Consider the following 24694-nt stretch of genomic DNA (forward strand, 5'->3'; position numbering starts at 1 on the left):
GTTCTTTACAAATCCATGCTGGCTATTCCCCATCACCTTACCACCTTCCAAGTGTTTGCAGATGATTTCTTTAATTACTTGCTCCATTATCTTCCCTGGCACAGAAGTTAAACTAACTGGTCTGTAGTTTCCTGGGTCGTTTTTATTTCCCTTTTTATAGATGGGCACTATATTTGCCCTTTTCCAGTCTTCTGGAATCTCTCCTGTCTCACATGATTTTCCAAAGATAATAGCTAGAGGCTCAGATACCTCCTCTATTAGCTCCTATCATATCCAATCTTCTCCTTTAGAGTACAGTGAAGCAGGTACTGTACTTCAGCAGGGCCAAACTGCTGAGGGATGGGTGTTGAGTGCAGTGGGTAGTGGGAGTCCACACTCCTGGACTGTGAGGAGGGAGCAGTGGAATGCTGTGGGTAGAGAGTGGAGCCAGGAGGTTGATAACTGTGTGTTGGCAGATGTGTGTGGGGAGCATGGGAAAGAGTTTTGTGACAGTGGCTGCAGGGGAGAGCGGGCACAGAGTTGCTCGGTTTGAAGAGTTAGTATCGCCTGGAGAGTGTCCACTTGGCTCTCCATAACTGTTAGGAGCTGTCCGTGGCTTCTTTCTGGTGTGCTGTGTTCTCCTTTCGGTCCCTTTTCTTGCTGTCAACGTTTCAAAGGAATCCAGCTAAGCTTGTTGATTTTAGAGGACTTAGAAAAGTTGTCCTTTTAGCTGTGATGCAGCCTTAACTATAGTGGCACTCCCACACCACTATAAGAACAGAGATACTCCCTGCCTCAAAGAATTCAGTCAGCGTGAATTGGTGGATATGTGCAGGGCTTATGCATGGGTTGGGGTGCACTCGCAGAGCTGTGGGATGGAGGGTGGTTGGGGTGCACTGACAGAGCTGAGGGTGCAGGAGGGTTCAGGTGCAGGGTTGGAGTGCACTGGAAGAGCTGTAAAGTGCAGGAAGATTGGGGTGCACTCAGAGCTATGGGTGAAGGGATTTGGGGTGCACCTACAGAGTTGTGGGGTGCTGGGGATTGGGATGAACCTGCAGAGGTGTGGGTGCAGGGTTGGGGTACACTGGCTGAGCTGAGGGGGAAAAAGGTTGGGGTACATTGGCAGAGCTGTGGATGCATGAGGACTGGGGTGCAGTAGCAGAGCTGGAGTGTGCCATGCCTCCCTCACCTGATCCCCCAAACTCTCTTCCCTCCCCTCCCTTCCCCTACCACTCATCCCCATATATCCCTCTGGTTTCATGAACAGTAACTTAAAGCAGCCCTCTTGATAAAACCTGTACATTCTAGATCTCACAACTTCATATTGCCTACTTCCCTGACCTATCACTTCTTCATCCACCATGAGATTTACTGGATCTATTTTGACTTCAGTAATCCACATTGTAAGGCCCAAATTGTGAGCAAGAAGCTTCTTCTCCTTGTATGGCTGTGCTGGGGCAACTTACCACAACCATCTCTGAGCTCTCCAGATTGCTTGTTCCATGCCAGGGGTCGGCAACGTTCGGCACGCAGCTCGCCAGGGTAAGCGCCCTGGCGGGCCGGGCCAGTTTTATTTACCTGCTGATGCGGCAGGTTCGGCCGATCGCGGCCCCCACTGGCTGCAGTTCGTCGTGCCGGGCCAATGGGGGCGGCGAGAAGCCGCGGCCAACACATCGCTCGCCCGCACCGCTTCTCGCCGCCCCCATTGGCCTGGGACGGCGAACCGCACCGGGGGGGGGGGCCGCGAACGGCCAAACCTGCTGCGTCAGCAGGTAATAACACTGGCCCGGCCCGCCAGGGTGCTTAACCTGGCGAGCCGCGTGCTGAACGTTGCCGACCCTTGTTCCACACAGACACCTACTCAGACCAGTAGCTGAAAAGCCACAATCTAGCCTTAAGGGCTTGATCCTGTTTCCACTGAGGTCAGTGGCAAAACTTTCACTGGCTTCAGCAGATATAGGACTGGTCCCCAAATTCCCCATACAATGAACTATATTTATTAGTAGGGCTGTCAAGTGATTAAAAATTAATTGCGATTAAGTGCACTGTTAATAATAGAATACCATTTATTTAAATATTTTTGGATGTCTTCTACATTTTCAAATATATTGATTTCAATTACAACACAGAATATAAAGTATACAGAGCTCACTTTATATTTATTTTTGATTACAAGCATTTGCACTACAAAAAACACCCCCCAAAAAATAGTATTTTTCAATTCACCTAATACAAGTACTGTAGTGAGTGACAAAGAGTCCTGTGGCACCTTATAGACTAACAGACGTTTTGGAGCATAAGCTTTCGTGGGTAAATACCCACTTTGTCAGACGCATGTAGTGGAAATTTCCAGAGGCAGGTATAAATTTGCAGGCAAGAATCAGTCTAGAGATAACGAGGTTAGTTCAATCAGGGAGGATGAAGCCCTCTTCTAGCAGTTGAGGTGTGAACACCAAGGGAGGGGAAACTGCTTTTGTAGTTGGCTAGCCATTTACAGTCTTTGTTTAATCCTGAGCTGATGGTGTCAAATTTGCAAATGAACTGAATTCAGCAGTTTCTCTTTGAAGTCTGGTCCTGACGTTTTTTTGCTGCAGGATGGCTACCTTTAAATCTGCTATTGTGTGTCCAGGGAGGTTGAAGTGTTCTCCTGCAGGTTTTTGTATATTGTCATTCCTAATACACTGCTACCTCAATATAACGTGACCCGATATAACATGAATTCGGATATAACGCGATAAAGCAGTGCTCCGGGGGGGAGGGGCTGCACACTCCAGTGAATCAAAGCAAGTTCAATATAATGCGGTTTCACCTATAACACGGTAAGATTTTTTGGATCCCGAGGACAGCATTATATCAAGGTAGAGGGGTATCTGACTTGTGTCCATTTATCCTTTTACGTAGGGATTGTCCAGTTTGGCCGATGTACATAGCAAAGGGGCATTGCTGGCATATGATGGCATATATAACATTGGTGGACGTGCAGGTGAATGACCCAGCGATGTTGTGGCTGATCTGGTTAGGTCCTATGATGGTGTCACTGATGTAAATATGTGGGCAGAGTTGGTATTGAGGTTTGTTGCATGGATTGATTCCTGAATTAGAGTTACTATGGTGCGGTGTGTGGTTGCTGGTGAGAATATGCTTAAGGTTGGTGGGTTGTCTGTAGGTGAGGACTGGCCTGCCTCCCAAGGCCTGTGAAAGCGAGGGATCGTTGTCCAGGATGGGTTGTAGATCACTGATGATGCTTAGAAGAGGGCCTCATCCTCCCTGATTGAACTAACCTTGTTATCTCTTGACTGATTCTTGCCTGCATATTTATACCTCTCTCTGGGAATTTCCATTACATGTGTCTGACAAAGTGGGTATTTACCCACGAAAGCTTATGCTCCAATACGTCTGTTAGTCTATAATGTGCCACAAGACTTTGTCGCTTCTTACAGATCCAGACAAACACAGCTACCCCTCTGATACAAGAACTGTAGTGCAATCTCTTTATCAAGAAAGTTGAACTTACAAATGTAGAATTGTCCAAAATAACTGCATTCAAAAATAAAACAATGTAAAATTTTAGAGCCTGCAAGTCTACTCAGTCCTACTTCCAATTGCTCAGACAAACAAGTTTGTTTACATTTGCAGAAGGTAATGCTGCCCGCTTCTTGTTTAAAATGTCACCTGAAAGTGAGAACAAGTGTTCTCATGGCACTGTTGTAGCTGGCGTTGCAAGATATTTACGTGCCAGATGTGCCAAAGATTCATATGTCCCTTCATACTTCAACCATCATTCCAGGGGACATGCATTGATGCTGATGATGGGTTCTGCTCAATAATATCGAAAGCAGTGCGGACCGATGCATGTTCATTTTCATCATCCCAGGCAGATGCCACCAAAAGAAGGTTGATTTTCTTTTTTGGTGGTTCAGGTTCTGTAGTTCCACATCGGAGTGTTGCTCTTTTAGGACTTCTGAAAGCATGCCTCACACCTCGTTCCTCTCAGATTTTGGAAGGCACTTCAGATTCTTAAACCTGGGGTCGAGTGCTGTAGCTATCTTTAGAAATCTCACATTGGTACCTTCTTTGCATTTTGTGAAATCCGCAGTGAAAGTGTTCTTAACATGAACAAAATGTGCTGAGTCATCATCCGAGACAGCTATAACATGAAATATATGGCAGAATGTGGGTAAAACAGAGCAGGGGACATACAAATCCCCCACAAGGCGTTCAGTCACAAATTTAATTTACGCATTATTTTTTTAACGAGCGCCATCAGCATGGAAGCGTGTCCTCTGGAATGATAGCCGAAGCATGAAGGGGCATACAAATTTTTAGCATATCTGGCACGTAAATACCTTGCAATGCTAGCTACAAAAGTGCCATGCAAATGCCTGTTCTCACTTTCTAGTGACATTGTAAATAAGAAGAAGGCAGCATTAAATGTAAACAAACTTGTTTGTCTTAGCGATTGGCTGAACAAGAAGTAGGACTGAGTGGACTTATAGGCTCTCAAGTTTTACATGGTTTTGTTTTAGAGTACCATTTTGTAACAGAAAAAAAAAAATCTACATTTGTAAGCTGCACTTTCACGACAAAGATTGCACTACAGATTGTATGAGGTGAACTGAAAAATATCACTTTTGTCTGATTTTTACGGTGTAAATATTTGTAATAAAGATAATATACACTTTGATTTCAATTACAACACAATACAATATGTATGAAAAATGTAGAAAGCTGAGCTTTCTGCTGCATAAACCTGCAGTGCCTGCCTGTAACATTATTGTGTTGAATGTGCAGCATGGGACATGGATCCCTGTCTGGGAGAAAACACCTGTTTAAACTCAAATATCTACTCTCATTAGCTAAATAGCATTTTACATGTTATGAAAACTTGCTTGTCTTTTGTACTTATATGGCCCTAATTACCTCAGTAATTAAGTGCCTCAGAATCTTTAATATATTTATCCTTATAATACCCCTGAGATGTAGGAAAATGCTATTATCTCCTTTTTACAGATGGAAAATTGAAGAACAGAGAGACTAAGTCCAAGGTCTTATAGGAAGTCTGTGACCATGTAGGGACTTGATCCCAGGTCTACCAAGTCGTAGGTTAGCTCCCTAACCACTGGACAATACTGCCTCACATATGAGCTTGTAAAACATGGGTTGTTTTTTTTTTTTTTTTTTTTTCAAACTCGGTCCTGTACATTCTTAAAAGGAAGAAATAGAGAATAAAACATACATTACTGTCATGCTTTAGAAAGGTACTGGACTGTTCTGTAGGGCTGTCACTCTGTTTAGCGACAAAAGAGGGAGCTGTAGAATGAAGAAGGGATCTAGGTCAAACCAGGTATCCCCTCCAATAATATAAGCAGCTTCTTATCTCTTTAGTTAATGGTTCACTCTGCTGGTTTACATTATTAATTCATTTATTGTTTTCATCAATACTTTGTAATGTACAAAAAAATACTTTAAAATACAAAACCAAAGATAAAAATTTCATTTGGTTGCATGGCAATAGAATAAAATAAATGGAAAGATTCATGTCACAGAGGTGATGTCCACTTACCAATCCATTCTCTTTTTAGCAGTATCAACCACTCCCAAGTTTTGGTAGCTAGTGGATTAGTTAGTTTACTTGCCATAGGCATCCTGTGCCAGTTGTGACTGGAATACTTTCTGTCTTATAACTATTTCAAATTGACCGACATCAAATATTTATTAAATGGGTTAAACTATTGTTTCAAGTAACCACAACTGTTCTACATTAAAAATATACATTTATTTTTAGAGATAGGGCTCAATTCTACCCACAGTTATGCAGATGCAACTCCCACTGAAGTTGGTGGGAATTGTTTCTGGGTGGCTGAGGGCCGAATCAGGCCTGAACCCATTCTAAATGTAAGTTGTGTTTGGCTTTATCTCAGTGTTTTTTCTGGTGATCTTTGTTTCCATCCAGTTCACCAATTAGCTACTCTAAATATGAATTCGTATCTTCTATAAACTGATCTTCATTATCAAGGTATTCCAGAATAATGTTTCCACCATTATATAATGGACACTCTTGATTGGATAGCCAAGTAGCCAATGTGTGGTCCAATGGCAAAGCTTCTCCAGATGCAGTATGACACAGCCTTAATTTCTGCAAGAAATGCCCCCCGCAAAAAAAATCTTGTTGTTAATTCATATTCATGCATGAAAGACAGAAAAAAAATATAACATTAAATGAAAATTGCTACCACTGATTTACCTTGGCTGTTGATTTGTTGTTGTCATTTTTAAGGTCTGCTAAGCAAGCTGCAAAATCTACTACTTTGCCAATACTCCACTTACTGCAAAAGAACATGGATTTGCTCTTCTCCTTGCTTCCCTTAGGTAAAAACACTTGAAAGTAAATTCTTTCTGTCTACAGTAAGAAACAGAGAAACATACACTCAGGAGAAACGAACAATCACAAACACACATCAATTAATTTTGCTGGTCTAAAGAGAATTAAGCTGACATGTACATTATTAATTATTATTATTAATCACTTTATACTGCAGTACTCCCCAAAGGCCTCAGTCGAGATTAGGCTCCAATTGTGCTAGATGCTGTTACAAATACCTATGAAGAGAAAGTCCCTGCCCTGGCTATCAGACAATAATGGTCGCTTTGAAGAGGAAGAAGGTACACCTCTACCCCAATACAACGTGACCCGATATAACACGAATTTTGATATAACTTGGTAAAGCAGTGCTTCAGGCAGGCGGGGCTGTGCACTCCGGTGAATCAAAACAAGTTCGATATAACACGGTTTCACCTATAACGCAGTAAGATTTTTTGGCTCCCGAGGACAACGTTATATCAAGGTAGAGGTGTAGTTTAAAGAGGTAATGCTGGTTGGGCTCCCGTGCTGGTGTGTGTCAGGAATACAATATGTCACAATATTGTGGAAGTCCCAAGGTGGAAAGCAAACAAAAGGCTACTGGCAGTCATGTACACTGTGGAGTCGATGTGCTTGAGTTCTGATGATAAAGAGCAATCAGTGATATCAGAGGTGCCTGCCAGCACTTTTGTCTAGGCCAGCTTCTCAACCTTCATCCCATCCCTCCTCCCTGTAGGTACCAAAAGCTTTGTGGCCTTCCCCACAACTGAAACATTTATAAGAGAGGGTACTATTACAATCTTTATTGCCTAAAAGATGCATATTTTAAATATGAAGTAGGGACCACCTGTTTTTTTCCCCCTTCATACTGGTTTCATCAACTTCTATTTTATGTTCTATAAACACAATAGATAGGTTCGCCTTTGCCAGGTGCCAGCTGAAAGCAAGTAAGCAAGATAAAAAATATTTCTTTTTTTCATTGGTTTTACTTGGGTTTTCCCTAGAAAGAATTCATCCCTCCCCACCCTCACCACCCCTAAGTCTGTGGGCTTGTCTTCACTGCAGTTAATTCAAGTAATAACTAGAGCGCTGACCCTAACCCTGAATTCCATCCACACACAAAAACCTTTAACTCAAGCGTGGTGGTGTTTTTAACTCAAGTTAGCTGGCCCAAGAGGGGATATAGGCTGAAACTCAAACAAGCGCAACTCAACCTACTAACATGACCACTCTATAGCTGGATGCAGGATAGTGCCACTCTACTGCCATAGTCCTCCGATGCTTTCCCACAATTCCTACTGTGTGCCAAGAAAGGACAGACAAGTTCTCTCACAATTCACTGGGACAGAATTCAGATAGTGGCTCAGCATATTGCTATACTAATCATGAGATATGCCTCCATAAGTTTCTGCAACACCTGAGTGAGTACAATGCCAGGGCAGACATAGCAACTTGACTGTTATTTCACAATCTGGCTACTCTCACTCAAGCCAGGCAAACTCAAGAGGAGTAACTTGAGTTTATTCTGAAGTCAAGACATATCCTGGGAAACAATCTAGGAAAAAAAAAAAAAAAAAAAAAAAAAAAAAAAAAACCTACAAATCTAGAAAGGGTTCGACAAGAAAAATTTGAGGGCTTAACTAGACCAACTTTCCAGCTGTGAAAAGTGATGCAGCAGAGAGGGATCCAAGGGACATCTGTCACTAAGCTGAAGGGAGAGTTGGGGAGAATAGCAACAGAATGAGGGCTGGAAAGAGAGTTTGAGAAGGGAACTGAAAAGAGAGTAGAATTGTGGGTTGGAATTTAATTACATCTATGATAGATTATCACTATTCTACATGATTAAACAATTAAACTCCAGTTAAGCAAATGAATAATGAAAGGAATTAACAGAGCCATTTGCGCTGTGGGTTACAATCTTTAGAGTTAGGGAACAGCAATTTAATTTCCTTATAACCAAAAAACCCAAACTCATTATGTTACCTCCTGCATCTCAAGACGTTAATCACTGTCTCCATTCGTACATCTATTAAAATGGCATAATCTAAGGATTGTGCGGCAAGCAGGACTTCACATTAAGATTGCTACCTAAACAGGAATGTTTAATTTGTACTCCAAGCATGTGGAGATTTGTAGTAGAGAAAAAGAAGTCATAATAGGATTCAGAGATGGAAGAGCTACGTTTGTTTTACAATAATTAAATGTAAAAAAAGACAAAGCCTAATGGTAAAAATGATTAAATGCATTGTATATGATGTGGCCAATATATAAAATTACAAATTGGTCTAGAATGAAATCCTGCAAGAGGGAAATAGAAAGACATTTACAAACTAAAAATCACCCTGGCTTGAAAAAAAAAAAAAAAAATGGAGCTGTTGTTCTGAATGATCATAGTGAGAAACAATGAAGAATCAGTGAAGTAATGGATGCTGCTGACCTTGGCTATGGTGAAATATGTAGCTCAGCTAAACTGCAGAAGAAGTGTGAACAAATCTTGTTTTATCACTCAAAGCTCAGGCCAAGTATGAGCTAGATTTCTCCAGGCTGGCACAAAGGTATGTAAATTGCACCCTCTATGCACCAACCAGGGTCACTGCATCCACATGAGAGGGCAGGCAGTGCTTCAATTGTGAGCCTCTCTCAGGGGTTATTGGCTTTAAGACTTAGGTCATGTCTATGCTTCAGTGGCACAGCTATGGTACTGCAGCTGTGTCGCTGTAGCATAGATGCTTCCTTCATTGTTGGAAGGGGTTTTCTGTCAATGTAAGTAATCCATCTCTCTGAGAGGCAGTACCTAAGTCAATTATGTCTACAGTGGGGATTAAGCTGAACTAACTATGTCACAGGGCATAACATTTTTCACAGCCCTTAGTGGTGTAGACGAGGCCTTCTTTTGGACTGCAATTTGTTCATGGTTCGTGTCGCAGATTAATTTGCTTTTGCTGTTTAAATAGCAAACTACATGTCCATTTTCTCTTTCATGCACAATATAAGAGAATTTGCTTTCAGGCAGGAGATTCAGGCCCTGATCCTGCATATGCTGAATTTTACACACGAGTACTCCACTGAGTTTAATAGGACTACTCTTGTGTGTGAAGTTAAGCAGGAGTGTAAATGATTGTGTTTTCAGGGGCTAATTCAGAAACAAAAATAAACAAACAGAAATACTATTTTTTTTTTTTTTAATATTGAGAGAGTAAAATTAACAACAAAAGTCTAGAAATTTGTTTATATCCTTAAATAGATTAAATCAGAAACACGGATGTGGTTTGAAGGCAACTGCGTATGACTGACCTGTGGCAAGGACTTATCCCCACATGCGTGCATTTTCAGTTTCATTAGTGCCACCTTTGCTGCTGTTTCACTGTTTTTTGCTCCTTTCCGTCTTTTGCTTCTTACTGCCTCCTCCTTTTTAGAATCTGAGGAAAATATTATTTCTGAATGTTACTCCAAGTCACATTTTCTTTCACTCTGTTACAAATGAAATTACCAATGTGTCTATTGTCACAAAAGTTTAGAGTTCAGTGCACTGGAATAATTTAGATCTGCCTCTATGGGTGTGCTCACACTGCAGCGGAGGCGAGCCTCCCAGCCAAGGTAGACAGTCTCACGATAGCAGGGCTTGAGCTAGCGCACCAAAATAGCGGTATGGACATGGCAGCTCGGACTATAGCTCGGACCCTCAAGCCCACCTGTCCCCCTAAGTTTGAGGCATACTCTTTGTGAGTGGATCCCCTTCTCTTCCATGCATCCGGGCAACCATCATACAATTGCTGGTACTCTGAGTACTAAGAAGTCTGGCCAGTCCTATTGATAGCCCTAATTACTAATTCCAAGTGATTAAAAAAATTAATCACGATTAATGACACTGTTAAACAATAATAGAATACCGTTTATTTAAATATTTTTGGATGTTTTCTACATTTTCAAATTTGCAATTGTATTCTGTTATATTGATTTCAAAGTGTACAGTGCTCACTTTATATTTATTTTTGATTAAAAGTATTTGCACTGTAAAAATGATGAAAGAAATAGTATTTTTCAATTCACCTCATACAAGTACTGTAGTGCGATCTCTTTGTCGTGAAAGTGCAACATACAAATGTAGATTTTTTTTTGTTACATAACTGCACTCCAAAACAAAACAATGTAAAACTTTAGAGCCTGCAAGTTCACTCAGTCCTACTTCTTGGTCAGCCAATCTCTCAGACAAACAAGTTTGTTTACATTTGCAGGAGATAATGGTGCCTGTGTCTTGTTTACAGTGTCACCAGAATGTGAGAACTGGCTTTTGTAGTCGGCATTGCAAGGTATTTACATTTGCTATGCTAAACATTTGTATGCCTCTTCATGCTTCGGCCACCATTACAGAGGACATACTTCCATGCTGATGACGCTAATTTAAAAAAAAAAAAAAAAAAAAAAAAAAAGAGTTAATTAAATTTGTGATTGAACTTCTTGGGGGAGAATTGTATGTCTCCTGCTCTGTTTTACCTGCATTCTGCCATATATTTCATGTTATAGCAGTCTCGGATGATGACCCCAGCATATGTTCATTTTAAGAACACTTTCACTGCAGATTTGACAAAACACAAGGAAGGTACCAATGTGAGATTTCTAAGGAAATGCTTTCTAAAGCACTTGACCCAAGGTTTAAGAATCTGAAGTGCCTTCCAAAATCTGAAAGGGACGAGATGTGGAGCTTGCATTCAGAAGTCTGAAAAGAGGAACATTCGGATGTGGAAATTACAGAACCCGAACTACCAAAAAAGAAAATCAACTTTCTGCTCATAGCACCTGACTAGAGGATGAAAATGAATATGCGTCAGTCCATACTGCTTTTGATTATCAAGCAGAACCCGTCAGCAGCATGGATGTATGTCTTCTGGAATGGTGGTTGAAGCATGAATCTTTAGCGCGTCTGGCACATAAATATCTTGCGATGCCGGCTACAACAGTGACATTGTAAACAAGACACAGGCACCATTATCTCCTGCAAATGTAAACAAACTTGTTTGTCTGAGAGATTGGCTGACCAAGAAGTAGGACTGAGTGAACTTGCAGGCTCTAAAGTTTTACATTGTTTTGTTTTTGAGTGCAGTTATTTAACAAACAAACAAAAAATCTACATTTGTATGTTGCACTTTCATGACACAGATCGCACTACAGTACTTGTATGAGGTGAATTGAAAAATACTATTTCTTTTGTTTATCATTTTTACAGTGCAAATATTTGTAATAAAAATAATTTACACTTTGTATTCTGTGTTGTAATTGAAATCAATATATATGCAAATGTCGAAAAAGATCCAAAATATTTAATAATTTTCAATTGGTATTCGATTGTTTAACAGAGCAATTAAAACTGCGATGAATTTTTTTAATCACGATTAATTTTTTGAGTTAATCGCGTGAGTTAACTGCGATTAACTGACAGCCCTATTAGTAACTGGGCCAGAGAAACGTGCTGGGATGGAGCAGAAAGAGACCACGTCCTCTGCACTGATCTGTGGCTGCAGAGCAGCACTGGGGGAGCATAAGCTACATGAGCTGAACAGATGTAGTAAGTGATACTTCTAAATGTGCTTCATCACAACATCCCTGAGGTACTATTCCAGCCCCTCCACTACACAAACATAAAGTGGCCATGTCTGGCAGTGCTCCTTAGTGTAGGTCTAGCCCACAAGGTCATAAAAGTGCCTACTCTGTGGCCAAACTTTGCTATTATGAGGGCTGCCTGGGCAACATGCCAGCAGCCTAAGGTTTGCACTCAATCTGCATATATTTTTACCTAATATTTTTACTAATCCACCTAATCACAATACTTACCTTTTATCGTAACAGAAACTGCTATTTAGACTTGATTAGCAATAAAATCCAGTCTCCATCAGCTTTGTCCTTATCCTGGATTTGCAGGGAAAGGGCAGCCTGGGCCACATCTGGACTTTAGGGACATCTGCTATAGTGTATCATGTCTCCAAATATAGGAGCAGGGCTATACATGGGCACTCACAGGCAGGCGTTATCCATTCAAGGAGCCTTCATTCTTTTGACAAGCTTGGACCTCTAGACTAATGCAAAAGATCAAACAGCTCACTGAAGAAAATAATACAATAAATATCCTATGGTACTTGCCTATAATATCTTTAACTAGCTTCTGAGTAGCAGCCATGCGAGGTTTAGGGGTATCCAGTTTCTCACACTCATGGTCTGACTGATGACGGTGTCTATAAACAATAGAACAGCAAACTCTCATTAGATGTTCCATATGTTAACAACAGAGCATAGGTGTTTCAACATTTTGCTCTGCTCACCTTAAGCAAAACTGTTTCTTGCAGTAGGAGCATAAAACTGGTAAAAGCGCTTTTCCATTGCAGCCCTTATACGTGCATGGGTAAGATCGATGTTCGTCCAATTTCATGCTCTCGCTTCTTATATTCACCTAAACATTATTAAGAAACATGCAGTGTAAATACACATATGTAATGAAAAATAATTTGCATCCTTATCCAACTTGCTTTAGTGCTTTGATTCTGACATTACAGAAAAACAGGAAATTAATTTAGAGTGCTTTAAGGGAGACCTGCAAGCTTTAAACAAACACAAAAGTTCTCCACTTGCAGCTATGTGAATTGAACATCCCCAATAACCAGATTATGTGGGGGTTTTGATGTCTTGCAAAGAAAATCACAAATTATCAACTTACCTCAGAACAGCCATGAGAATCCCGGCTTCTATGTTGAAGGCTTAAAGTTAAAAGAAAAACAAGTCTCCATCACTATCCAAATTTCAAAAAAGCAAAACAAACAAACAAACAAACAAAAAAAAACCATGAGTCCATATAAGTGTTTGATAAGTAATGTAGCATGGCTTTCATCATGATCAAATTTCAACTAAATAACCACCATTCTCTTCCAAAACTTGTACCAGCATACAGATTTTTATCACCAAGGGGATTGGTTATAAAACTAAAAGTGTCAGATTGCTCGACAGCGTATGATAGTTTAGTTCTCAAAAATTAGGCCCCAATTCAGCAAAGTACTTTTAGTGAAAGGGGCTACTCACATGCTTAAAACTAAGGCACAGATCCACAAATCAACTTAGCTGGCTAAGCCCCTGATCTAGTCCCAGTTTTAAGCCCCTCAGTGATCCATAAAAATCCCACTCAGCTACTGCCTAACCGTAAACTTGCTCAGCACCTACATTTTTGCTGTAAAAGTTCCCTGGCCACCCAAGTTTCTGCCTCTAGACATGTGCATCCAATCATGCCTAAACCCCAGCGCAATCCACAAACGGGGGGTAATGGAGGAGCACCTATCTTTCTTGAATAGTCCAATCCGGTAAGCATGCTCTGAGCATGCCTACCAGCCTGAAACACATTCAAAATCCAGGAAGGGGGCTGGAAGTGTGTGCCTCCCTTATAACTTTCAGCCCAGTGGCTAGCGCCCTCACCCAGGATGTAGCAGACCCAGTCAACAGAGCAGAAGGTCTGGACCCTGGGTCTCTCATCTTCCAGATGGGTGCTCTAATTACCAGGCTAGAGAGACATTCTCACTCCCCCTCTCTGACTATTTAATTATTTCTCCAATGACTATTTAAATTATTTCTCCAAAGTAGAACATCTTCAACAGGAGAGACTGAGGAAGACTCACATCAGAATCTAATCTAATTTGAGTGTCCCATCAAATATAACATTTATTTATCAAGATTCTCAGAACTGGCAGCAGAAAGTTAAACGAGTTCGTTTGACCATATATTACCAGAAAGCAATAAGAAGCGTAGGAAACCTATGAGCAGTGAGCTGCTCTATCTGACAGCTTAATTTGGAAAGAAAAGAGCTAAATTTATAGTACACATTCCAAGAATTTTAACTCAAACGTAGGGAACTCTAAGTGAGACAGCTCTGTTTTGATCTGGCTGCGTACAAAAATAGTCTTCCTGTTGACTTAAATCGGAGGTACCAAAAACACAAGCTGAAGACCAAATACGCCCTATGGAGTATGGCCATCTTCTTTGTCTAATTGCACTCATTCACAAAAGACCCACAGAAATAAAATAGGACATTAATAAGAATTCATGATATCTGTTCCTGAATTTATGCAACAAATAACTTTTTATCTCCTCCTTTATTAAATCAAAAGTGACACTCTCCTTGATTTTTCTATTCAGCTTAAAATACTGTAACATTTCCTTTTTGGTAGTTGGATTCAAGTTTAATTGTGTCTAAGATCTTATATTATATGATGTCTTACCAAAAAACTCCTGAACAGCCATCACATACAAAGGGCAGAAAATCTGAAACCAAAAGAGAGGGTTTTTTTAATTAGCTAAGGTAATTATTTAGCTAATAGTTTTTAATCTAAATATTTATAAGGTTAACTACCAATGCCCACAAGAAACAAATGCAAAAATGTCTTCCCTACCAAAGCATTCAAACCAATTTACATTCAGCCCTTCATACAATGCCTGCATTACTATTTAAGAACTTGGACCAAGTCTTATTTGCTAATTCTACAGACTCAAAAAATTCAATCTACTTAACAAGTTGTTGGTTTTTTTGTAGCACAGTATACTCTAGTTTGCTACTGCTACTAAAAATATAAGAGGTCAAATGAAGTGCATTCATGTATATTCTACAAGTAGGAATTTGAAGTGTACTTCTGTAAGCAGTCCGAACAGGTTTTTTTTTTCATATAAAATCAATTTAAACAAAAACCTGAAGAAAAGCAAGCTGTATTTTATCAGTGTCAGCCAATTTATTATTTATGACAAGATCACTCTGATCATTACCCCAGTTACAGTTTGATGGAGTACAGAGCCCCGGGAGGAGGGCGGCGAGCCCGGCCGGGCTCCGCTCTCGCCAGTGGCCAGAGCCGGAGCACCGCGCCACCCCCTTCCAGGTGCCACCCCAAGCACAAGCTTGGTGGGCTGGTGCCTGGAGCTGGCCCTGCCTGGCTGAGATGAGCCAACAAGGGTCAGCAGCTCCCACATGGTCACCGCCTCCTCCCGCCAGGCCCTACCCCTCGCAATTGGTACCACGCCCTCGCTACCCACCGAGCCCCCTTTCAGAGACAGGCCACACCCCTTTATAGCACCAGACTGACAAGCCCCGCCCCTCTCCGCCGTGTTCCGCCTCCTGAGCTCAGCCACAGGCAGCTCGGGCTCGCGGCACCGCCCAGGCGGAAGTGGTTCCTCCATCCCCAGGCGGGCGTAGCGGGGACCCCGAGTGCCCCTTCACCTACCCAGCTGGCCGCAGTGCTCCGCCCCGCAGTGCTGCCCGATCGCCAGCTCCGCCATCGCAGCCCCCTGCGCCTGCGCCTCGGGGTTGCTCAGTCGGTGTGTTTGCGCGGGGATTGTTGGGATGTTGGAGGTCTCCTTTCCGCGACTGTCAGAGGGGCGGAGTTACTGTCCTTGTGTATACGTCGCTGCCTCCGCCGCGGGGATTGGCTGGAGAAACCTTGTGACCGGGGGGGGCGGGGCGACGGAAGCTGGCTGTGTAGTCTAGTGAGTCCAGTCGAGTGTGTGAGGGCGAGATGGGGCGTGATGGCTGCTTGGAGTTGGTGTGGGCAGTGGTGTGAGAGGAATGGGGCTGAGGAGGGGTAGGGGCAGTGGTGTGCGAGGAATGGGGCTGAGGAGGGGTACGGGCAGTGGTGTGCGAGGAAGGGGGCTGAGGAGGGGTAGGGGCAGTGGTGTGCGAGGAATGGGGCTGAGGAGGGGTACGGGCAGTGGTGTGAGAGGAATGGGGCTGAGGAGGGGTAGGGGCAGTGGTGTGCGAGGAATGGGGCTGAGGAGGGGTACGGGCAGTGGTGTGAGAGGAATGGGGCTGAGGAGGGGTGCGGGCAGTGGTGTGCGAGGAATGGGGCTGAGGAGGGGTACGGGCAGTGGTGTGAGAGGAATGGGGCTGGGGAGGGGTACGGGCAGTGGTGTGAGAGGAATGGGGCTGGGGAGGGGTACGGGCAATGGTGTGCGAGGAATGGGGCTGAGGAGGGGTACGGGCATTGGGGAGGGTGTGGAGTTTTCAGGGGGGCGGTGCATGGGCTGGAGGAGTCAGGGTGGTCATGTCTTGTGGAAGGGTGTTCAGTGCTGAGGGGTTCCTGGCAGTAGCGGCAGGTTTATATAATTTTTGGTGGTGCCCAGAATGGGTCCAAGTCCTGCCCCCTCCCCCCCTCCTGCCTAAGGCTCTGGGAGGGAGTTGGGGTGTGGGAGGGGTGCGGAGGCAGCACACAGAGACACCCCCACCCTGGGGCCGCAGGAACGTGCCGGCTGCTTCCGGGAGTGGTGTGAAGCGAGGGTGGGCAGGAAACCGCCTTAGCCCCACTGTGCTGGCGGTGGTGATGGCAGCCCCTGGGCCCTTTTAAATCACCTGGGGGCGGCAGGTGGGGCTGGGAGATGATCCGGGGGAGGCGCATGGTGGCGGCAGGTGGGGACGGGGGACGGACCCAGCCCCGAACGTTGGTGGAGCCGGGCCCTGAATATTTCTGGAGCACGGGCACCACGGGCCCATATAACTTGCCGTTCCTGGGAGGCTGGGAGTGTGGTGGGGGACTGTGTATGGGGGTTGCAGTCTGTCTCTGGGGAGAGGTCAGTTTCTGGGCTAGTCTAAGAGTGGGACTGAGACCATAAATGCCTCAATGTCATGCCCCTTTTCTGCCACCCTTTGAGCTCAGCAGAGTAAATGCCAAAGGTGAAATACCAAGGTATAAAATGACTATTTATAAGAACAGTCATACTGGGTGAGATCAATAGTTCAGCTAGCCTAGTATCCTGTCTTCTGGCAGTGTCCAGTGCCAGATGCTTCAAATGGAATAAACAGTACAGGAAAATTTTGAGTGATCCATCCCTGTTGTCCAAACCCATCTTCTGGAAGTTTGAGGTTTAGGAGAACCTGCAACAGGGGGTTGTGTCCCAGACCAGCTTGGCTAATAGCCATTGATGGACCAACCTCCATGAATGTATCTAATTTTTTTTTTTACCCAGTTATACTTTTGGCCTTCACAACACCCCCTCACAACCAAGTTCCACAGGTTGACTATGTGTTTTGTGAAGAAGTATTTCCTTATGTTTGTTTTAAACCTGTTGCCTATTACTTTCATTAGGTGACCCTTAGTTCTTGTATTATGTGAAGGCGTAAATAACACTTCCATATTAACTTTCTCCACACCATTCCTAATTTTATAGACTTTTATTGTATTTCCTCTTTGTCGTCTCTTTTCTAAGATGAACAGCCCCAGTCTTTTTAATCTCTCCTCATATGGCAGCTTGTTTCATACCCATAATCATTTTTGTTGCCCTTTCCTGCATCTTTTCCAATTCTAATATATCTTTTTTGAGATGGAGCGACCAGAAGTGCACACAGTAGTCAAGGTTTGGGCTTACCATGTATTTATATAGTTGCATTATGGTATTTTCTGTCTTATCATTTATTCCTTTCATAATGGTTCCTAACATTCTGTTAGCTTTTTAGATTGCTGGTGCACATTGAATGGATATTTTCAGAGAACAATCCATGATGACTCCAAGATCTCTTCCTTGAGTTGCAACAGCTAATTTAGATTCCCAACATTTTCTTTGTATAGTTGGGATTATGTTTTCCGATGTGCATTACTTTGCGTTTATCAACATTGAATTTCATCTGCCATTTTGTTGCCCAGTCACCTAGTTTTTTGAGATCCCTTTGTAACTCTGTGCAGACAGCTTTGGACTTAACTGTCTTGAGTAATTTTGTTTTGTCTGCATACTTTGCCACCTCACTGGTCACTCCCTTTTCCCAGGATCATTTATGAATGTGTTGAACAGCATAGGTCCAAGTACAGATCCTTGGAGGACACCGCTGTTTACCTCTCTCCATTGTGAAAACTGACCATTTATTCCTACTCTTTGTTTCCTAGCTTTTAAACAGTTACTGAGCCACAAGAGGACCTTCCCTCTTATTCCATGACTGCTTACTTTGCTTAAGAGCCTTTGGTGAGGAACATTGTCAAAGGCTTTCTGAAAGTCCAAGTGCATTATATGCACTGCATCATCTTTGTCCACATGCTTGTTGACACTAGGGTGACCGGATAGCAAGTGTGAAAAATAGACACTTTTTTGGGGTGGGGAGGTGGGATATTGTTGCATATCTAAGACAATGCACCTAATGCTGGGACGGTCCTGATAATATTGGGACATTTGTTCACCCTAATTGACACTTCAAAGAATTCTATTGAGGCGTGATTTCCCTTTACAAAAGTCATGTTGATTCTTTCCTAACATTATTTATCTATGTTTCTGATCGTTCTGTTCTTTGCTATACTTTCAAACAATATGCCTGGTACTGAAGTGAGGTTTACCGGACTGTAACTGCCAAGATCATCTCTGGAGCCTTTTTAAAAAATCAGCATTACAGTAGCTACCGTCTACTCATCTGGTACAGAGGTTGATTTAAGTGATAGGTTACCTAGTAGTTCTGCAATTTAATATTCGAGTTCTTTCAGAATCTGGCATGAATTGTCTCTGGTCCTAGTGAATTATCATTGTTTAATGTATCAGTTTGTTCCAAAGTCTCCTTTATTGATACCTCAACCTGGGACAGTTCCTCAGATTTGTCACCTAAATATAATGCCAATGCAAAGAATTCATTTAGCTTCTTTGCAATGGCCTTGATATGCACCAGATAAAGGGCAGCCTCTGAGTCACCCCTTTCCCTCATCATTGGCGGCAATGAATCCTAGAGATAGGGCACCAAATTAATTGTTTATGAGATAAGGTTTATTCCTCTTAAACCAATTTTAGCATTTCAACTGCTGCTGTTTCACTCCACTTAGGTGTAATACACATACTTTTAATATGTTCATGGGTGCCATGACTTAAGAATTGTCACCATACTCTACACACCATGGCCACTGATTCCAACTTGCAGAGTGACCTTGGACAAGTCAGTTTTGTATTTTGTAAATATTTGGTGTGGTGATATATCTCTGGTTCTAAGGGTATGCACCATAAATTCTCACTTTCCATGGAATTTTCATGCTCCTTGAAGCTTTGGGTCTCCTGAACATCAACAGTGTTGCTCTCAAAGGATTATGAGATTGAGATTTTGTCTTCACACCTATGTTTAAATGAGACCGTTTTTCTGTACTTCTCCCTTTATTTTATAGTCCATCAAGGCTGATAACTCCTGCTCTTCTGCTATGTGGTTATCCTATCCAGAGCTTGTTAATGAGGGGTGTGATTATGGTGTCTTGGGTAAATCACACTTCTCCATTGGGTTTCCTTTCTTGATCTGCATTAAGAAATCCTGTTTACCCACAGGACAGGTCATTGTAAGTTTCCCCAAATTCCTATCAGTGTGCTTCAACTTTCCCCTGAAGGGACTATAGCACAGATCTGTTACCCAGGGTTTTCAGAACCCAAAGCAGTGGTACTTCTACTGTTTCTCTCCAGGCAGTGTCAGGAATAAATCAATGGGGGCAGAACTCATCCTTCTGATAAATAATTGGCACAAGCAAAAGGGCTTTCACCTAAAATTACTTTTTATTAGAACTCCAGCACATGCACACACGTATGCTGTCACAGTAGGGTTTAGAGCATTTCAAAACATTTACAGTTATCCAAAAAGTTTGAAATGGTTCTGAGGGATCGGCAGCCAGGCTTCTGGGGAGGCCTCTCCTTCTGTCTGACTGCTGGGGAACTTAGCTGTCAAATCCTTGCCCAAAGAAAGGTTCCTCAGACTGCTGCAAAGCAAATTCATTTCTCTAATTTTTTATCTCTGACTTCAAACAAAGCATATAACCTATAGTGACTCCTCGTGGGTCACCAGTTCTCCTGATTTCAGCAAAACTATTCATTTTCTGTTATCAAAATAGTTCTAGTCATAACAATAATAAAATGTACATATAAAAGGTTTCAAAAGCACTCAGGACCAAGGTTGGCTGTCCAAATGCTCCTATTGTCATTAAACCTTCACTTCTTATTCCATCCTCCCATTCTGACAGCAATGCTGCAAACATGCAGCTGTGTGGCCGTGCCTCTCAGGGCCTAAGATTTTCCTACCTCTATGATGTTTATCTTCAGCAGCAGTGGCTGAACATACACAATTGCTGACTGCAGTACTGTCAGTTTCTGGGGTAACAGATCCCCAAAGTGATTTAGGTCCCTAATCCCCAGATTTAAGTGTTGAAACCTCTGCTTGGTTGCTGCCTAAACCTGTAGTCACCTAAACTTGCTCAACACCTAAATTTTCACTGTAGATGTTCCTTAGGCGCCTAAGTTTCTGCCTCTGAGCACAGTCACTGCAGCCTCAGGGGGCATCCAGACACCTAAGGACTAGAGGGATCCTCAAAGTAGGGGAAGATAGGTGTTCCAACCTCCTGTCTTTCTTGTCGGGCCTGACCTAGTAGATGTGCTCAGACCATGTCTGTTGGATAAGATCATTCAAAATCCCAGAGGAGGGGGTACCTCCTTTATAACTTCCAGCTTGGTGGCTAGAGCACTCACCTATGATGTGGGAGACCAAGGTTCAACTGCACCTCCCCCTGCATCTGGTATGATTTGAACAGGGGTCTTTCACTTCTCAGTAAAGCACCCTAACCAGTAGGCGGGGGGGGGGGCGGGGGTGCTCTCTTGCTGAAGCTGTTCCACTGTGTATAAATATTGGCTATAATCAGTGGTGCCAAGTAGAAATAATTTATTACTGGTATGCTGCACCAGCTAAAGAGGGAGAGGCATATGACCTCCCCTACATGACCCCGCCCCACCCCCAGCTCAGGGCCCCATGCTTTTCTCCCCTCCCATGATCCATCCCATGTTACCTAGTGGGGGAGGCTCTGTCCTCCCGCTGCACTGGAGACTTCTGAACTGCAGGGCTCTCCGGAACTGCAGCAGCAAAAGAAGCAGAAGTGGGGCCACCGGGCGGCCCCATGCTGGCAGCTCCTCTGGCACAGCTGTACTACTCCCAGCCCTGTCCTCTGGTGGGGCTGTTGTACAAACTCCAGACAGGAGACACAGGCATGCAGCTGCTTGGAAGGGCGAGGGGCGGTACAGCCATGCCAGAGGAGCTGCACGTTCTGCTCCTTTAACCGCTGTGGTTCCCGGGAGAGCCCTCAACGGCAGGGCTCTTCCAGGAACTGCAGTGGCGAAAGGAGCAGACTATGGAGCTGCCGGGCAGCCCTATGCCGGCAGCTCCTCCGGTTTAAATCTTCTTTCAAAATCAGTGTCCAAAGTACTTTTGTATCATCTGTGTCCTATGCAGTGACAAATTATAATTTCTATCTGACTTGAATTATTTACTAAAATATTACCAGGCCTGCTTTAAATACTTATTTAGTCATTTGTATTACAGTAATGCCTAAAATCCATAACCAAGGACAAGGTCATACTGTGCTAGCTGCTGTATATACACATAGTTAGGAACTAGCCTAACACCAAAGTGTGTCTTAGATATAGAAGCACTTTTATACTGATTATTGAAAGCACACTGCCAAAGATGGAGATAAGAGGCAGAAAAAGTGAAACTGTATTAAAATATCTTGTGCAGTTTATAAATTAAATTCAAATTTTTTTTAACATAAGGACAATTGTTCAGTTTTTGCATCTACATTTTCATTTCAATTTAGAATCCAGAACGGGGCCTAATTTCAGAAGTATATAAGTGTAAAGGGAAAGAATGAGGACAACTCTCTTTTTTTTAAGTTAGGATATTATTATTTACTTATAGAGCACCTTACATGTGCATGGTGCTTTGAATACTGATAAGTCCCTGTCCCAATCAATTTACAACCTATTTGCCCAATCCTATTCTGTTTTATTCAGGTTCTTATACCAGCCTCATCACCATAGTAGCTGAGCATATGCCAGTAGTGCACTAAGTAACATGATTAACATCTGGCATATGTCTTCTGGGAACACTTGCTGCCAAATCTAGTACTTGTATTAGGAGCTCCATTGAAGTCAGAGGGCAGACATGTTAATCTGTCCCCTGTTGTGTCTCTTATTGGATCCATGAATCAACAATACATTCTTGGCAATTTAGCTATGTGAAACCAAAATAAGAATGGTCATCTTTCTGAAAAAGTTCCCTATGTGTGTAGTTTGCCCTTTGAGGGGAACCATGGTCTGCTGGTTAGGGCACTAGCCTGGGTATAGGAGACTAGTGTTCAGTACCCAGCTCTATCATGCACATCTGGTGTTCCTTAGGCAAGTCACTTAGCCTCTCTGTGCTTCAGTTTCCCCACCATTAAAATGGGAATAATAATGCTTCCCTACCTCATATAGGTGTGGTAAGGCTAAATACATTAAAAGATGAAGTGCTTTGAAATTTACTGATCTATATAAGAAATAGGCATGTCATAACTATAAAGGGAAGGGTAACAGCTGTCCTGTGTACAGTACTATAAAATCCCTCCTGGCCAGAGACTCCAAAATCGTTTTCCCTGTAAAGTGTTAAGAAGCTCAGGTAACCTGGCTGGCATCTGACCTAAAGGACCAATAAGGGGACAAGATACTTTCAAATCTTGGGGGGGAGGCTTTTGTTTGTGTTCTTTGTTTGGGAGTGTGTTCGTTCTCGGGACTGAGAGGGACCAGACATCAATCCAGGTTCTCCACATCTTTCTAAACAAGTCTCTCCTATTTCAAACTTGTAAGTAAAAAGCCAGGCAAGGCGTCTTAGTTTTACTTTGTTTTCTCAACTTGTAAATGTACCTTTTACTAGAGTGTTTATCTTTGTTTGCTGTACTTTGAACCTAAGACTAGAGGGGAGTCCTCTGAGCTCTTTAAGTTTGATTACCCTGTAAGGTTAATTTCCATACTGATTTTACAGAGATGATTTTTACCTTTTTCTTTAATTAAAAGCCTTCTTTTTAAGAACCTGATTGATTTTTCCTTGTTTTAAGATCCAAGGGGTTTGGATCTTGATTCACCAGGAGTTGGTGGGAGGAAGGAGGGGAATGGTTAATTTCTCCTTGTTTTAGATCCAAGGGGGTTGGATCTGTATTCACCAGGAGTTGGTGGGAGGAAGGAGGGGAATGGTTAATTTCTCCTTGTTTTAAGATCCAAGGGGTTTGGATCTGTATTCACCAGGGAATTGGTGAAGGTTTCTCAAGGCTTCCCAGGCATGGGAATTCTGGGGATGGTGGCAGCGGACCAGAGCTGAGCTGGTAGTTAAGCTTAGAAGTTTTCATGCAGGCCTCTACATTTGTACTCTAAAGTTCAAAGTGGGGATACAGCCTTGACAAGGCATAATTATTAAAAACACTCATTACAGCATGAAGCTGGAAAATGAAAAATTGCCCAAGCTGTTGAGAAACTTTTTAGAAAGCTTTATTTAGTTAGATTCTTAATGAAGGACTGTGTATTTGTGTGTGGGTGTGGAAAAAGCCTAGCTGTGACACATGGCCAGAAAGGGTTAAGCATCCTGCAGGATAAATGACCCAAATTCAACCTTTAGGGACATACTGGTAGATAATATTTGTGGTTTGTATGTTTACATATAGATTGTTAGAGGTTAACAATGTAATCAAACAGTCCCTGCCTATGCTGTATCCTGTTAATTCAGAGATCAAAAGGAAACCTTAACATTTAAATTAACTATAAATATAGTGATATCACTGTATTCATCTTTCTTTGAAATGTATAGCAATCATCTCAGAATGGTGGAAAACAGGCAGTTGCCTTATGTTAATCCCTGTAACTAATTACCAGTAATGCTTAGGAAATAGGTCTATTTGAAAGTCTCCATGATTGCCTATTGTTCGCCCAAGGACTCTGAGCTGTCAAGAGAAGGACTGGAACTGTATAAAGAAGCCTTGGGTCTTGATCCTTTTTATCTCAGATCTGCTTGATGCTTTATCCAGAGGAAGCTTGAGTCATAAGACTGAGATCTCCAGTCCCACCTGGATCACCCGGAATATGAACATTGGTCTACAACGTATAGACTATTTCTGAAAGAACTCTTTGCAGCAACAAAGCTCACCATTTCTACTATGAATCTGATCTCAGAACTGTACTCATGTCTGTATGTATACTGATCTTTTAACCAATACTCTCTCTCTTTTCCTTTTTAATAAATTTTAGATTAGTTAATAAGGATTGGCTGTAAGTGTGTATGTGGGTAAGATCTGGAATATTTCTTACCCTGGCAGGTAATGTGTCTGATCCTTTGGGATTGGTAGAACTTTCTTATGATGAATAAGATATTCAGTAATCCCCATCATATTTGACTTGGGTGTCTGGGTGGAGGCCTGAGGCTGGGTTGCTTTAAGGGAACTGTTTGTGCTGGCTTGGTAAATCTACATATTGAAATATCCACCAGCTTCGGGGATTGTCTGCCCCATTCTTTGCAGTTTACCCTAATTGAGTAACCTCATTGTGGCTTCTGTG

The 24694-nt window shown here is 42.6% G+C and overlaps 1 protein-coding gene across 2 annotated transcripts; it reads right to left on the reverse strand.

Moving 5' to 3' along the window:
* Positions 1–4579: 4579 nt before the first annotated feature.
* On the reverse strand, positions 4580–15740 carry ZFAND1 (zinc finger AN1-type containing 1). Of its 2 annotated transcripts, none has more exons than XM_034763194.1 (8): positions 15583–15740; positions 14593–14635; positions 13047–13086; positions 12655–12782; positions 12476–12567; positions 9635–9759; positions 6224–6379; positions 4580–6115 (listed from the first exon to the last, which is right to left on the reverse strand). In XM_034763194.1, the coding sequence occupies exons 1-8, from the start codon at positions 15635–15637 to the stop codon at positions 5945–5947; spliced, it is 810 nt and encodes a 269-aa protein (XP_034619085.1). In that variant the 5' UTR covers positions 15638–15740; the 3' UTR covers positions 4580–5944. The 2 variants fall into 2 exon arrangements, with proteins under 2 accessions (XP_034619085.1, XP_034619086.1); XM_034763195.1 differs by lacking the exon at positions 15583–15740 and adding an exon at positions 15423–15445.
* Positions 15741–24694: the final 8954 nt, after the last annotated feature.

Source organism: Trachemys scripta, chromosome 2, assembly GCF_013100865.1.
Source record: "Trachemys scripta elegans isolate TJP31775 chromosome 2, CAS_Tse_1.0, whole genome shotgun sequence".
Taxonomy (NCBI): domain Eukaryota; kingdom Metazoa; phylum Chordata; order Testudines; family Emydidae; genus Trachemys; species Trachemys scripta.